The sequence below is a fragment of the Ctenopharyngodon idella genome, chromosome 13, assembly GCF_019924925.1.
Source record: "Ctenopharyngodon idella isolate HZGC_01 chromosome 13, HZGC01, whole genome shotgun sequence".
In the NCBI taxonomy this organism is placed as follows: Eukaryota; Metazoa; Chordata; class Actinopteri; order Cypriniformes; family Xenocyprididae; genus Ctenopharyngodon; species Ctenopharyngodon idella.
Genome location: NC_067232.1, coordinates 29,399,607 through 29,415,754, shown reverse-complemented (window position 1 = coordinate 29,415,754; position 16,148 = coordinate 29,399,607). Strand labels below are relative to the sequence as shown.

Genomic DNA, 16,148 nt, shown 5'->3' with positions numbered 1-16,148 from the left:
GTTGTGTGTTGTTAAGGGATGTTTGTCTTCAAGAGTGTCACGATCACCGTCTGTTCCTGTCAGTTCCTGGACTCCATTTCCCATAATCCTCCCTGCCAATCACATGCACACTCCACACCAATCACCTGTTGCCACATACAGTTTAGCACACTACCTGGACTATAAAAGACTCACACACACACCACCTGATTGCGAAGTCTTGATTTGCCCTGGTGATCATTACTAAGCGTTTTCTTGTGGACTGTTTTCCTGGTTTCCGTTGGATTGTTTATTCTTTGTGATTCTCTGCTGCCTGCCCTGAACCTTGCCTGTGTACTGGACTGTGTTTGTTTGCCGCCTGCCCTGATCTCTGCCTGTGACCCGATACTGTTGGTCTGCCGCCTGCCTCGACCCTTGCCTGTCCCTGTTTATGTTCTTGCCTTTGCCCCTGTCTGCCTGTGTATCTACTATTCTTAATAAAGCTGCAAATGGATCCCCGCTCTGCCAACCCATCATTACAAAGAGTAGCAGATGTCTCCATTTCAAGGTTTTTAACGTCACAGGACGATGTTGTGAAGATTGTTTTTCCCTCGATATATTAACACTTGTTGGAATTGTACTAGTCAGATGAAGTTTGAGCAGACGAAGTGTGAGCATTGAGTGGTGTAACATCTATAGACGAAGCCTGACTAAGTCTGTACTAAGATTATTCAATAAACCCTGCTCTTTTATTATTGTCTCCTATACAGTGTGTATACTCCTAATACAGACGTTTACAGGTTTTACTGGTTTTAGACGTTAGGCAAAACGGATACATCCGACAAGGTTCAGCGGGGTTGAATCTGATGTGGAGATCCATCCGATATTTCAGCACAATCTAACAGTGATCAAAAAGAAATCTATTATTGGCCATAATTTATTAAGTATCATGGTGTCTATATCCATCTTATTCCATCTCAATGTCACTCCAGAATAGAAAAGCAAATCAGAATGTCCACTATATGTTGTAACGGTGGCTGCCCCGATTAAATTTAAAGTATTGAATTTCATTAAATTGTTCGGGCGCCAGGGGCGGGGGCCTGGGCCCACCCAGTCAGAGCCAGGGAAACACATTATTTTTTTTAATAAAACAATTTTCTAACGTTTAAAACTTTTTAAAATTTGATTTGTTTTTCCATTAATTAAAGCTCTTAATAAGAATATGCTAATTCGTCTGTTTGTCACACGCCAGTAGCAGCTATTATGTTCTTCGCGCAAATATCCGGATTTCAACCAGCAGCGCCCTTTTTATGTTAAAAAAATGGCTAACCCGCTATCTATGATGCATTTAATAAAGAAAAACGTCTTGACAAAGATGACAGGACGCCGTTACAACTTTTATCGTTTGAACGAGAACTAACAGATAGGCTAATTAGTTTATGACGATATCAACATCTTCAGTTCAAAACCCAGCCGACTCTGACTTGTTTAGAACAGACAAGAGCCACACAAGGTAAGCTGTAGGTGTTTAGTCTGGCCCGCCGTGGCATGATAATGCAATATTTTTTGCATGTAATATGTGAGCAAGGGGTTTTCTGAAATGTACACATATAAGCCACTTGTATGGCAGGTTGTCGATACAGGACTCAAGGGCCGTTCACATATCACGTCTTTTGCGCGCTCAAATTCGTTATTTCAAATGTAGGCACGCGGCAGCCGCGCTCATAATGGAAGCGACGCGCATGCGGTGCGTTTTCCAGGCTATGGAAGGCCAAAAGGGCCAAAACACGTAAATTTTAACACGTCAACAACACGTTAAATTCGTGTATTTCACGCGTTAAATACGTGTTAAAAGTCTGTTTGAACGGGTCAGTGTCATTGGCTGCTGAAAACTTGGGTCAAACCATTTCTGTGAGCTTAAGGGGGTGTACCATTCATTTACTAGGATGCCACCATTTAACATGCTAGATCAGCTTATTCAACCCTTTTATTTTGTCTTTTTTGTATAACCTATAGAAATAATATATTTAAATTGCCGTTTTATGAAAAAATAGATTTAATTTTTCCACTTATGCTTTTTTTATTTTTTTATTATTTTTTTATTTATTATTTTGACAATAAAATGCGGCATTATAAGCTCACTGAATCGAGTATGCTCTCTCTCTCATATGACCTCCAAAGTTTTTTCTCTGGTGTGTGTTGGGGTGGGACACATAGGCTAGCTGAAGAAGACTGGTGTGTGACTTGAGATGATAGACCTGCACAGTTTTGTTCTAAAGAAATAGTGCAGGTTAGTCATACACAAATACAATTTTAAACTGATAATAATGTACGATACTCTCTCTGTGTTTGTGTCAGAACATGGGAGCGGAGCGCAAGATCAAACCCTTGTGACATACTGGATCGAAAATATGTGAAATAACTTATTTCTAGTCGACTAGTTGTAGTTCATTTAAGCCAATAGTTGACTAATCACATTTAAATTCATTTAATTTCTTAAATACTGGAGAGAATAAACCATAATAATGCGCGTTTACGCAATATCTATATAGCACTCAAGCGCACGCATAAAGCTTGCCATAAAGAACCAGCAAAAGTAATGATTATGAAAGTGGCAAAAAAAACAGCAAGGAGACATTTTAATTGTTTATTTATAAACTAATGTTTTCTGAATCAGTGTCGGCTGCAAAGATTGACATTGCTGACTCTCATCATCTCCGTAGAGATGCACATTTCATTCGGATTAGGCCTACATAATCAGAGAGTAGTCTATTTCTTTTCGTTTTGAATTATTTCGTTTAAAAGACATTTCACGCTTTCTATATATATATTTATCATGTATGTGAGGCAAGCAGCCTGAGTTTCGGTTCATTTAGCCTATAAGACTCGCTCCAGTTCACGCGCCACTGATCGCGCCCGCGCCTCCATGTCAGGATTACATTGTCAGATATATTTGCTTCTTATTTATTAAATCCAGGCAATTGGTTGATGAAACATTGATTAAAATTAATATACAATTTTTACAAAACGAAATTCACTTTAAAGAAAGGCTTTCTACAAAACAAAACTTAATGAAGTGGTCAAACTCATGTCTGACCCGCTGCATGTCTCCAGATGTATTGCGCATTTTATGATGTTTTGATCTTAGTCATGCAGTTCACTTTTCATAATCAAATAGATGAAATTAAAAAATAACATTATAATAGGCCTATTTAAACAAAGAAAACGTATTTGGTTTCATTTTTTAATCGCTACCAACACGTATACAGCAGAAATGTCATGTCGTGAGCAAGAGCGGATTATGAGTCGAGTCGGATCGAGCATCGTTTATTTTTAGACTTATCTGTTGGCCAGTTGTGGTCTGTGCAATAATTATTAAATGTTCTAATCCACTGATTGTGTTTAATTGTTCCACTATAGTAACGATGTACAACGGAGCCCCGACCTTTGCAGAAATAAAAATATACAGACTTTTAGTAGTTTAACCTACATTTTACAGTTCCAGTATTTTTAGGGCAATATAAAAACATTTTTACTGTGCCACTGCCAATGATTATTTTTTTTTTTTCTTGAACCATTAAACGTGGTATTATGACAATGCACACTGAGCCCATTTCCCAGCGCGATTTCTTGGCCGCCACAGAGTTAAATTCTTTAAAATGGACATAAGTCCGTAAATATGACGCACTGCCCTAACGAAAGCCACATTTTGAACACTTCTTACTGTATCAGCCTTGTTTTAACTTGGCAAAAAGGGCAATGCACACAGCCATTCATGTCGTCACAGAGAATGCTTAAAAGCGGACATAAGGTCGTGATATAGCCTACTGCCTATTTTCTGCATAATTTTGAGTTGACGAAGCTCTCATGTCTGCAGGACACGCCTTTGGAGAGAAATGCAACTTTCATAAGAACTACATAATCAGGGAGTATCTGTTTTCGATTTGAATTGGATCTTTAAGATTAGAAAATTCGAGCTTTCAGTAGATAGGCTATATTTCTTATGTTTGTGGGGCAAATATATGTTCAGTTTCGGTTCGTTTAGGCTTATAGTGGCGCGCTCAAGTTCACATGGAGACAGACGTGGGGTTTGGAGCGACATGAGGGTGAATAATTAATGACAGAAATTTCATTTTTGGGCAAATAAACCCTTTAACAGAGATGTTAGCCCTTGTGCTATTCCTTGTCCAGGAAGTTAACTTGTGAGTAGGACACTTGGGCTACTGAATGCCTAAATGCTGAAACGTGACGGACAACAGAAAACCTGTCATATGTAAAGTAAAATATAATCCTTCAGATTGCTTTTCTTTTTTTCCCCAAGTGTCCTGATTGTTTGAACAAATGTTTACAAGGAATGTAACCATTTACAGATCTGTATCAAGTTTTAGATAAGTGAAAGCACAAACTGATTACCATACTATGCAGTGAGATCCCAATATTACCTTGAATATGTGAAAATAATGTTTGATGTTGAAATTTGGTTCCTTGTTGATCTATAAACTTGTTGGCACACAGCCATAACCATTGTGTTAGTTTGGGAGAAGGCACACAACTGCAGTAAACAGTTGCCTTAATTTGTGAAATACTGCATTATGTTCTTTTTTTTTTTTTTTTTTTTTGTCAGATTGGATGTTTCTTATTATTCCTGGAACAATTGTGACAATAAATGTTTATAAATGTAACACGTGTTTGGCCATTTATTTAATATAAATAAAGAAATGTAAGGCACTTGTATAAAGCAAGTAAGAATAAGTTATTTGAAAAGAGTAAGGTTTATGTATTACACAAGCTTAAATTGCAGTCTATCAGTTAACATAACCTTTACTTAATTCATTCAAGTTAACTGAACATGACATGCCCGTAGGCAGGGGGGGGTTCGGGTTTTTATATTTTATCCACTCAATAGTCTACAATATAATAACCATATAAAATTATAATAATAAAACATAGTGGGATATTCAGTGATATTGGCTGTGCAATATCGACTTTTGTGATTGGCCAATACCGGCAGACTGGAGCCAATGGAAATGCTTCTCCTTCGGTGCGCGTCTTATTCAAAGAGGCATTGACAGAGAGTCAAGAAATGATGATGAGAAGAATTATTATTAATATTTCAGTAAAGTTCATTAAATCTATTCTGTTGTTAGTGTGGTCTTTAACTGTGTATGGACTGACAAAGGTGGTACATGAGGAAGCAATTTGACAAACTATTCAATAATAGTGACCCGATCAAGACTGAGATTCCAGATGTTTTTATTTAAAAAGGCTTAAAAGAGGTGCTCAACTCACAGCTGCTTTAAGAGGCTCTCCTCGCCTCCCCAGCGAGCAAAAGGTCGTCTAGAACACGTCTAAAAGACATAATTGTTAGACCTCCAGAAGACGTCCTCACAGGAGCCAGAATGACTGTTTATTATACGTCTTTTCAGGACATTGTATAGACGTCAATTAAAGACGTAATTGACATCTAAAGGCAGCCAGACTAAAAGTTGTATTAGACGCGTTTTCTGTAGTAGAAATGTCAACGACTGTTAAAGACCCATTGAACTCCCAACTGTGCATATTTGCATGGATCCAACTGTAAAAAATGTTTACTTCAAAACAGTGGCAGTTCTCACTGAGAAAAACCCAGTTAATCATTGTTAATGGTTGTCGTGTCATGAAACTTCAGACCATAGACCTAAAGAAGATTTTAAAGAATACTGATAATATTGAATATTTAATTGAATAACTGTGTACTGTATATACTGCATTTTTATATCTTATCAATATAATGGCAATAAACTGCTCACCATTTTTCTGTAAACTGACCACTCCAAGAAATCAACTATTAAAATTCTCAAACTACATTTTTATTACCATTTTGTTCTGCTGGACCAAAACTTCATAGCCAGAACAGTAAATTATAAATTAACACAATAACACAATAAATCTTAAAAGCCAGAACAGTAAATTATAAATTAACACAATTAAAGAATCTATAAAATGTTGTTAAAACAGTATAACATAACAATTAACAAAATGTGGCTCCTAAAGTCAAGATTAATAGCCACCACCCCCGAGTCTCCCAGGGGCATGTTTCAGGTGATCGGCTGCAGCAGACTTTATTTGGGTCTCTGTTGCAGCGGCGTCCCATTTCATGACAGCAGCTACAATCAAAGCAAAAAAATCCACATGTAAAATAAATAAATACAAACGCCACTGTTGTGGTTTAGCTTGCAGCAGAGATGGTATACATAGTTGAAAATCAAGTACTCGAATCAATTAAATGAAATGGTTATTAAATCACAAATCAAGTAAAACTACATCAAGCCTGATATTAAGCATTCCACACACATATACACGCACACATACATATACACACATATATACAATATATATATATATTTTTTTTAAATGACCATAATATGAAGCTAACCTTTTATTGCTGAAAACAATGTCTTGTCTTCAAATCGTATTTTGTCTTTTTTGCTCTTCCCCTTCATGTTGAATCGGGTCATTAGTTGATTGGTGAAGAGCCTAATCCAATCCAAGACAAAAATAATATGTAATTATTACACACACACACACACACACGTTCGTTTTTGTGGGGACATTCCATAGGCGTAATGGTTTTTATACTGTACAAACTGTATTTTCTATCCCCCTACACTACCCCTACCCCTAAACCTACCCATCACAGGAAACTGTGCACATTTTTACTTTCTCACAAAAACTCATTCTGTGATTTATAAGCCTTTTGAAAAGTGGGGACATGGAGTAATGTCCTCATAAGTCACCCTCTTTTTGTAATACCAATGTCATACCCATGTCATAATACACATTTGTGTCCTGATGTCACAAAAACACACACACCTATACACACACACACACACCCACCCACACACACACACCCACACACCCACACACACCCACCCACACCCACACACCCACACACACACACACATAACATGATTGTCCATGCATGGTGACCGCAGATTGCATTTCTCCAATAAGTTGAATTGTCTCTTCAAAATCAATGACAAAAAACAAAAAAAAAAAACCCTGCATTATGCACAGCCATGCTATTTTTACCTTCATCAAATCGCCTGAAAACGACTGATCTGACTATCTGGCAGAGATCTGTCAGTGAGAACACGGTGATGCTCTGTTGCTAACTTGCTACGCAGATGATTTAGGTTTGGTTGATGGCAAGTTATACAGTGAATGAGAAATAAACTGTTAAACATTACGTTTCCTTCTTCAATCCTATAAATGCGTGTAATTGTGCCTAGTAGATTTCTAGATGTCTGTAAGAACTAAAGTTAGGACTCTTTGATAATTTAGCACACTTTGCTAACAACTTTATTGTCATTAATCTCTACACCACACGAGGAGACTAGCTTTTTCACAATTACCAACGTACAAGAATGGTGTTTTGATCTATTGCTTATGTAGTATTTACTTGTATTTTGAAATAAATAAGTTTTGTTTTAAAGTTTAAAGTGTTTTGGGGTTGACTTGATATCAAGAAAATAGCGAGGGGAATGTAAACCTAAAGGCCAGCGCCTTGTTGTCAACCTGTACAAAATAAATGGCTATTATTATGGTTTAAAAACAGAGTACAGCCCTTTTATGCATTAATTGTGCATCCTGCATATGAACAACATTTACACACTTCTTTATGAATAAAAAAGTAAACATCGGCCGATTAATCGGTAATCGGCATTTCTGAGTCCCTTTAAATCGGCATCGGCTCAAAAAAATACATATCGGGATTTCATAGTGCGTATGATATCTCACACGTGGCTTTGACTTACAACTACATATTTATCCATTTTCATAATAAAAAAAACGATATACAGTTTTATCTTTTATCACCATTGAGCCAAAAAACACCAAGATATGATTTTTTTTATCCATATCGCCAAGCGTAGTCCTGCTCCTTACTTAAACCATCAACTAAACTCTGTCAACCACCAAATGAAAACAAATTGGGGACACAAGAAAACCAAAGCAGAGCTGAACTAACATGATCAATTGTTCTGGTCAAATGTCTAAAGACCTATGTCTGTTAAGTAAATGTGTAAATAAATACCTGTCCATCACTTTGTGCGTACAGTCCTTAACATCTCTCCCCCCCACTCTTGCCAGCTGACAAACCTATAATTAAAAAAAAAAAAAAAAAAAAACATGCAAAAATATTAAGGGTAAAAAGGTGATAACATTGTATGGATAGAAAAAAAAACAAAGTTCAACCAGTGGGGTCCAGTTGTTTGCTGCCCTGCAAATCAGTCTTGAGAAAATTGAAAGCTTTGTTTAATATCACATATTTTCCAACAAATTGTATCAGTAGGTAAAATATAAAAATGCAGATTTGCCCAAAAGATCACCTGATCCCTTAAGACAAACCAAAATGAAAAAGAAAATGTTGGAAAAATCAGTTATTGTCACTATTAATACAGTATTAATAAAATACATGATTATTCTAATTGCTAAAGGGAGTTGTTTAAAACCTTTTACAAACCCGATTCCAAAAAAGTTGGGACACTATACAAATTATGAATAAAAAAGGAATGCAATAATTTACAAATCTCATAGCTTATATTTTATTCACAATAGAATATAGATAACATATCAAATGTTGAAAGTGAGACATTTTGAAATGTCATGCCAAATATTGGCTCATTTTGGATTTCATGAGAGCTACACATTCCAAAAAAAGTTGAGACAGGTAGCAATAAGAGGCCGGAAAAGTTAAATGTACATATAAGGAACAGCTGGAGGACCAATTTGCAACTTATTAGGTCAACTGGCAACATGATTGAGTATAAAAAGAGCCTCTCAGAGTGGCAGTGTCTCTCAGAAGTCAAGATGGGCAGAGGATCACCAATTCCCCCAATGCTGCGGCGAAAAATAGTGGAGCAATATCAGAAAGGAGTTTCTCAGAGAAAAATTGCAAAGAGTTTGAAGTTATCATCATCTACAGTGCATAATATCATCCAAAGATTCAGAGAATCTGGAACAATCTCTGTGCGTAAGGGTCAAGGCCGGAAAACCATACTGGATGCCCGTGATCTTCGGGCCCTTAGACGGCACTGCATCACATACAGGAATGCTACTGTAATGGAAATCACAACATGGGCTCAGGAATACTTCCAGAAAACATTGTCGGTGAACACAATCCACCGTGCCATTTGCCGTTGCCGGCTAAAACTCTATGGGTCAAAAAAGAAGTCATATCTAAACATGATCCAGAAGCGCAGGCGTTTTCTCTGGGCCAAGACTCATTTAAAATGGACTGTGGCAAAGTGGAAAACGGTTCTGTGGTCAGACGAATCAAAATTTGAAGTTCTTTTTGGAAAACTGGGACGCCATGTCATCCGGACTAAAGAGGACAAGGACAACCCGAGTTGTTATCAGCGCTCAGTTCAGACGCCTGCATCTCTGATGGTATGGGGTTGCATGAGTGCGTGTGGCATGGGCAGCTTACACATCTGGAAAGGCACCATCAATGCTGAAAGGTACATCCAAGTTCTAGAACAACATATGCTCCCATCCAGACGTCGTCTCTTTCAGGGAAGACCTTGCATTTTCCAACATGACAATGCCAGACCACATACTGCATCAATTACAACATCATGGCTGCGTAGAAGGAGGATCCGGGTACGGAAATGGCCAGCCTGCAGTCCAGATCTTTCACCCATAGAAAACATTTGGCGCATCATAAAGAGGAAGATGCGACAAAGAAGACCTAAGACAGTCGAGCAACTAGAAGCCTGTATTAGACAAGAATGGGACAACATTCCTATTCCTAAACTTGAGCAACTTGTCTCCTCAGTCCCCAGACGTTTGCAGACTGTTATAAAAAGAAGAGGGGATGCCACACAGTGGTAAACATGGCCTTGTCCCAGCTTTTTTGAGATGTGTTGATGCCATGAAATTTAAAATCAACTTATTTTTCCCCTAAAATGATACATTTTCTCAGTTTAAACATTTGATATGTCATCTATGATGTATTCTGAATAAAATATTGAAATTTGAAACTTCCACATCATTGAATTCCTTTTTTTATTCACAATTTGTACAGTGTCCCAACTTTTTTGGAATCGGGTTTGTACTTGCAGGTAGGGATGTTGCTGTTCAAAATTGCCAAACAAGCCGGAACTTGTGTAGACAAAATGTGTGTGAAAATAAACTGACTTTAGATCTGCTAAAAATCAAGTTTGATTGTTTTCATTAACATGACATTTCATTACACTGCTTGTTAAAAACAAAATACATCCAGCTTTATATGCTTTATGTCTAACCAAACATAATGTAAGTGTTGACTGCACATTAGCAAGTGTGCCTAGTGATGGACATGGCACCGTATTTAAATGATACCTTGAGTAACTGAGTCAGGGAGATGAGGTGAACCAGAAGTTACACAGGCAGCGTTCCCCTGGTCATCTAAAAAAAATATTGCACAGTATAAATGTATGGGCTTAAAGAGCCTGTCTGCCTACCAATCAAACACTTTGGGCATGGAGGGGATACATGTAAAACTGCAGACAGCCAATTCTATTATAATAACTATACTCATGGCACAGTTGTTGAACCGGATTAAGTCAGGAGAGCGTGAATATGTGCAACAATACCTTGAGTGATAATTTTACTAGGAAATGATGTAGATTTTACACAGGCCAAGTCTTCCTTCTTGTTTTAAAATGATCATGCAAACTACTGAACACATCAAAATACTAGCCACAAAGCATATGCGTCACAATTAGGGATGGAACGATTACCGGTTTCACGATAAACCACGGTAGAAGTTACTGAAGGTTAGTAATATCGTTTAAAATTTAATTATCATTAAAACTGTGTTTGATTATCATGATTTTTAAAACTTGCAGTAAATCCTATCCAGCCAGCATCAGTCTGGTGCAGATGCAGCGCGCAACGTTTTTCAAATGAGAAGAAATGGCAGAAGGCAGTGACAGCGCCGGGAGATTTCAGCCTTCTAAAAGGACCAAATCTGAGGTGTGGTCATATTTTGGTTTTTACAAAAGTCCTGAGGGAAACTTAATAGAGTATGATCATCCTGTCTGCAGAACATGCAAGAAGAAAGTCGCTGCTATAATGGTAAACACTTCAAATCTGCAAACACAGGGCGAGTGGACTTTGACCTCAATACTAAAACTACATCTGGGAAATAATGTGAAGCTTCCACGAAGAAAAGTTCGCAGTAAATGGCTTTGAGCCAAAGACGAACTAACAGGTTCAGACAAGACTAGGGTGACATTTAAGGGATAATAATGTATATTCATTGTGCACTTATTACACAGATTTTCTTTACCACATAAATAATTACAGGGACATACTGAATTGAGATTAATGTTTTAAATCTAACCTGCTTATAAATCCATTTTGTACAGTGTACAAACAATCGTCCAGACAAGATGATCACAACAAGTTATAGTAATAATTATAGTATAGTAGTCAACATTTGAAGTAAATCAAAAAATTTAATCAAATTTGTCCTAAGAACTAAGTTGTCCTAAGAAGAAAGTTTTAGGACAACTGTAGTATTAATAGTAAAGTCTGATTTCATTTTCAATACAATCAAAAACAGAGTGGCATTAATGAAACGAGAGAGCGTGTCCGTTGTGATACGTGGATGTGCGCTGTTATAATGCATTATTGCATTATTGCGTTATTGACGACGCTCATCATAAGGAAGGAAATGCCACAGAATAGAATCTTGCTTAAAGTGCATAGAGCTGCTTGATTTATTTGTCGTTTGTTTATTTTGAAATATAAAAGTTGTTGAAATGTTTTCAGTGTGTGCATCTGTTCTTTTTGAACACTTTCATCTCATTTTAACAAAACCATAATAATATTGATAACCGTGATAATTTGGGTCACTATAATCGTGATATGAAATTTTCATACCGTTCCATCCCTAGTCACAATGAAGAGAGATGACACAAAGTTAAGCTTCTAACAAAGTTTCTAACCATCGTACTACTGGAAAATTCCTGACTAAAACATTTTTAATACACTCTAATGAACCCACAGATCCCAGCTCATTACATGAGATATGTTGGGCAAACTTCGGGTCCATCATTGAGATCATACCTTGAGCTGCAGACTCAGAGAGGTGAGGCGATCCAAAAGTCACAGAAGCCAACATTTCTTCATTGTCCCAAAAAAAAAAAAAAAAAAAAAAAAAAACAATGGTATTGACTACACAGCAAAGAGGGTAGGCAATAAAAAGTTCATACATGTTTGAAATAACAGTAGGCTGTTATCTAAATGTATAAAAAAAAAAAAAAAAAAAAAAGCCTATTTTAAATATTTCACCAATACAATTGCAAAATCTGCAACACAGAATACAACAATTTCAGTAGCCTTGGGAGCCAATTTTAACAGTACCTTGCAATGTGGAAACATTAGGGAGTTGCTGTGATCCGGTATCCATATCGTCTATGTCATCTATTAAATGACATTGTAAAAATGTTATCAAATCTTATTACACCAACCATATACACATACACCAAGTAGATTTAACAACATGTAAATGATTCATACTACCAATTTCATCCAAAGATTTTCCTTGAATATCCTTCACACTTCCCTTCTCCATAGCCATAAGCAGCTTTGAGATCTTAGCCAGTTGAACTGAACTTATGAACTGTGGGAAAAAAAAATAAAAAATTCAAAACATGAAATAAATAAAACACCTTTACACACACAAATTATATCATGAATTAAAAAAAAAAAAAAAAAAAAAACCCTTTTCTACAAATCCTTCAGGAGAGATGAAAAGAGGGAAAGAAGTTACTTTTGAGATATAATGGCGACGCATATCTATTCAGTTCCTGTGACTTATGTTAAGCTTGGCTAACTGTGTGGGCGTCACTCATCACACACAAGAGAAAGATATGCTTCTACTTGGAACTCTTGTGATGATGGCAAAGACAATTCCTCTAAATAATGAAGTAAACCTTCATCTGGCATTTAAAAAACACATCTAGTTTTTGAACCTGTGTCCAAAGCCAAATTTAGATTTACCCTGCTTAACTTCTATTATCTGTTAAAAAAAAAAAAAAAAAAAAAAAAAGGCAACAGGGATCTCTGCCAATCAAAGGCTTTGCTTAACACTAAAAGTTAAACTCCAGGTCCAGGGTAAATCAACCTATAGCCCTGTAGCGAGTGCTGTAGGTAGGCAGAAGAATGAGACAATTTTCTACAATACAGATACAAAACTTTCTGCAGTGGTGGCGTTCACACAGTCACCAGTTCCCTGTCCTGAGAAACCTGGCAAGATATGTTCTTTGCATTAGAGGTCTGCGCAAGTGCACCTTCAGAGATCATTCAACCTTTGTGATCGGATTTTGGAGGAGAGACGTTCTGAAACGGTCTTCAGTCAGCGTCATTCTGTTCTTGTGTGGATGTTAAAAAAGATTCCATTTTGCAGTATAGCTAGTAAGCCAACAGTTTTCGTTTATGTAATTTTGGCATAGCCTATAGTTTTGAGGGACATGTTGTAGGCTATTTAATTTAGCCTATTTTTCTCTGTGATATTTAGCCTATTATTCTGGAAACGATCTTTAGCGCGACCCGTCGGGTCAGGAAGAAAATCACTATATGCGGATAGCGGGTGAACACAGAGTGAATTTTAGGAGGGAGCGGGTGCGTGCGGAATAAAACCATTGCGGGAGTGGGAGACCCGCGCAGACCTCTAGGGCAAGGAAACTGATTATTCTCTTCTTCCTAGCCACAGCACTACATAACCTCTAACTGCAAGGAAATAGGTTGATTACCCTAATCTATTTAAGTAAAGCAAAAGTAAAAACAATTCTAAGAAACTAAAGTAATTTTGTGAAAAAAAAGGTAAAGATCTGTGTACATGTGTGTGTAACACAGACAAACTCAAGGTATGCAAGGACACTGTCCTTTGGACTTGTAATGACATCCATGCTCAAACCCTGAGTCTTCCACTGTTGAACTCCCAGTGTGTGGCACACTCAGAAAAACACCAGTGTTGGGGGGACACCGTGGTTAGAAAAGACCATCCATACTGAATAGAGGACATTTCCACCACAGCTGTTTAACAGGCTTCCCGCGACGGTAGGCATATTTTTGGACCTTCCGGCCCTCCATACTTTTTAGCCTTTTTAAATAAAAACATCTGGAATCTCAGTATTAATCGGGTGACTATCTGTTTTAAACAGTTTATTGAACAGGCTAATCGCCTGATACGATGTTACACACACTCACACAAGCGAGCTCCATAGGGGAAATAAAAACGTTACCCTGGATGACTTAAGAGTGAAAGGATTTTGGTCCCCACTCTGGTGCTTTGAGTCTCAATTATGCACAATGTGAATATGTTTTATCTTACACTATTGTAATATATACACTACAGGAGTAGATAGTGTGGGCTTCAGGTCAGTAGGTGTCAACCCAGTGGATGGCAGATGAATGGTGTTCGTAGCAGAACAGAGGAGACACTTGGGAACTCACACAAAGACAGGAACACTGGAGGAGACTTGGAACACGCTGGAGCTGAGATGGTAAGTATACTGGAGTCCTTAAGGTAAGCACAGAGGTAAGTCTATGTACAAACGAGACCAGACGCTGACTGGAGCGAGTGAGTGTCTTTTATGCGGTGACTGATGGGGTGCTGATTGAGTGCAGGTGTGATCAGTACTCTAGTGAGGGAGTGCGCTGTGATTGGGTGATGGTGGAGCCTGGCGTGTCTGTGACAACTCCAAGGTAAGTAAAAAAAAATAACCTTCAACTGTATTACTTTTAACAATAATTAATTTATTCTTCCTTTCCTTAGGAAACTGAATTTTTGTCTTTGTGTTTTGTTTCAATAGAATGAAATAATAAAATGAAAATAAAAAATTAAACAAGTTTCCTGGAATTTCTTTTCAATCTTGGTAACCCTTCCAAAAGGTTAACAGTTTCAAATGGTTTCTGTAAAACACTTCGAATATAAGTTTCACAAAATTATTTTCAATATCAGTTTCCAAACTGATTCTCAAACACTGGACAGGTCACAAACTCTTATAGTTTAACTTGATGACGCACTTCAAATAACTCAAATAACTCATTTCACTTAACTCATATCAAATAGAAAACACTTGTGACTTCCTTCAAACGACTCTTATGACTCTTCAGTTCTCACAGACATGGTTCAAATTGATACTCTCAGTTCATTTAAATACTCAGTTCGGCTCAATCAATATCAGTAAAGTGTGTGTGTGTGTGTGTGTGTGTGTGTAACGAACTCTTGTACCAGTCTGTAGCGACAATGGCTTTAATGCGATGACTTGAGATAACTTGCAACAATGAGACAAGTGAGACAGAACAGGGAGATGTCGTAAGGATGGCAGGGTAATAAAGAAAACAAGAAAAGTTTCTGCACGGCCCAAAAAAACTCGGGAACTGTCTGGAACAAAATGGCGCTCAGCCACGGGGCGCACGCGACTCACGAAACAGCGTCTGGCTTACAGTGCTTCTTGGGGTTTTCAGAAGTAAAACTTGATCGTAACGATTTCAGTCTCCAAAAGTGCAAAAATACAAAAAAAATAAAAAGGAAAAAAATAAATCACTCCGTAGAAAAACTATAGTTCAGTTCAGAAACACTTCCTCACGCACTAACAAGTGCACTTAAGTAACTCGCAGGAAGAAATAGATGTCTCTCGCTCTGTAAGACAGTTCATGGGTGACTCGGAGAAAAAAAACAGCAGAACTCTCAAAATGCCTAGTCGAATGATGCAAAAAACAACAACAACAGTGTTCTTGATGAAACTCTCTCTCGTGCTCTCGGCCAGTCTCCAACACCGCTCTCCGTCCGGTGACGCGCTCAACCGAACTTCTGCTACGGTGGCTGCGTCCGAAACCGCCTACTTCTCTACTATTTAGTAGGGGAAAAGCAGTAGGCGAGCGAGTATGTCAGAAACCTCAGTAATAAAAGAGTAGTCGAGAAGTTCCCGGATGGCCTACTGCTCCCGCCCAGATTCTGAAGTGCTCCTCGATGGACACTCTTCTATCCCAGGAGGCCACGGGAGAGGATACGTCATGATCGACACGGAGGAGAAAAGCGGCGCGATGCTTTCAAATGTGAGTATTGAACACCAAAAACACAGTTCTTGTGTTAAAATAGCATTTGCTGAACTACTGTAGAGTAAACCGCTGAATGTGTAAAGATGCTAGAC

At 37.7% G+C, this 16,148-nt stretch overlaps 1 protein-coding gene and 1 long non-coding RNA gene across 8 annotated transcripts in view; both read right to left on the bottom strand.

Annotated features, from left to right (window-relative positions):
- Nucleotides 1-5,251: 5,251 nt before the first annotated feature.
- Nucleotides 5,252-16,148, bottom strand: part of LOC127524688 (uncharacterized) — an 83,046-nt gene continuing 72,149 nt past the window's right edge. For 5 of the 7 annotated variants that reach the window (XM_051916459.1, XM_051916455.1, XM_051916456.1 and 2 more), the window contains 3 exons: nt 8,033-8,097; nt 6,374-6,474; nt 5,252-6,104 (listed from right to left, as the gene is read on the bottom strand). In XM_051916459.1, coding sequence (XP_051772419.1) covers nt 5,998-6,104; nt 6,374-6,474; nt 8,033-8,097 — 273 coding nt within the window. In that variant the 3' untranslated portion in view covers nt 5,252-5,997. The remainder of the gene's footprint in view (nt 6,105-6,373; nt 6,475-8,032; nt 8,098-16,148) is intronic. The other 2 variants (XR_007933131.1, XR_007933132.1) reach the window with 2 other exon arrangements.
- Nucleotides 11,711-14,577, bottom strand: LOC127524692 (uncharacterized). Its single transcript, XR_007933142.1, has 4 exons — nt 14,446-14,577; nt 12,511-12,610; nt 12,352-12,411; nt 11,711-12,111 (listed from the first exon to the last, which is right to left on the bottom strand). It is a non-coding gene; the product is annotated as an uncharacterized LOC127524692 (long non-coding RNA).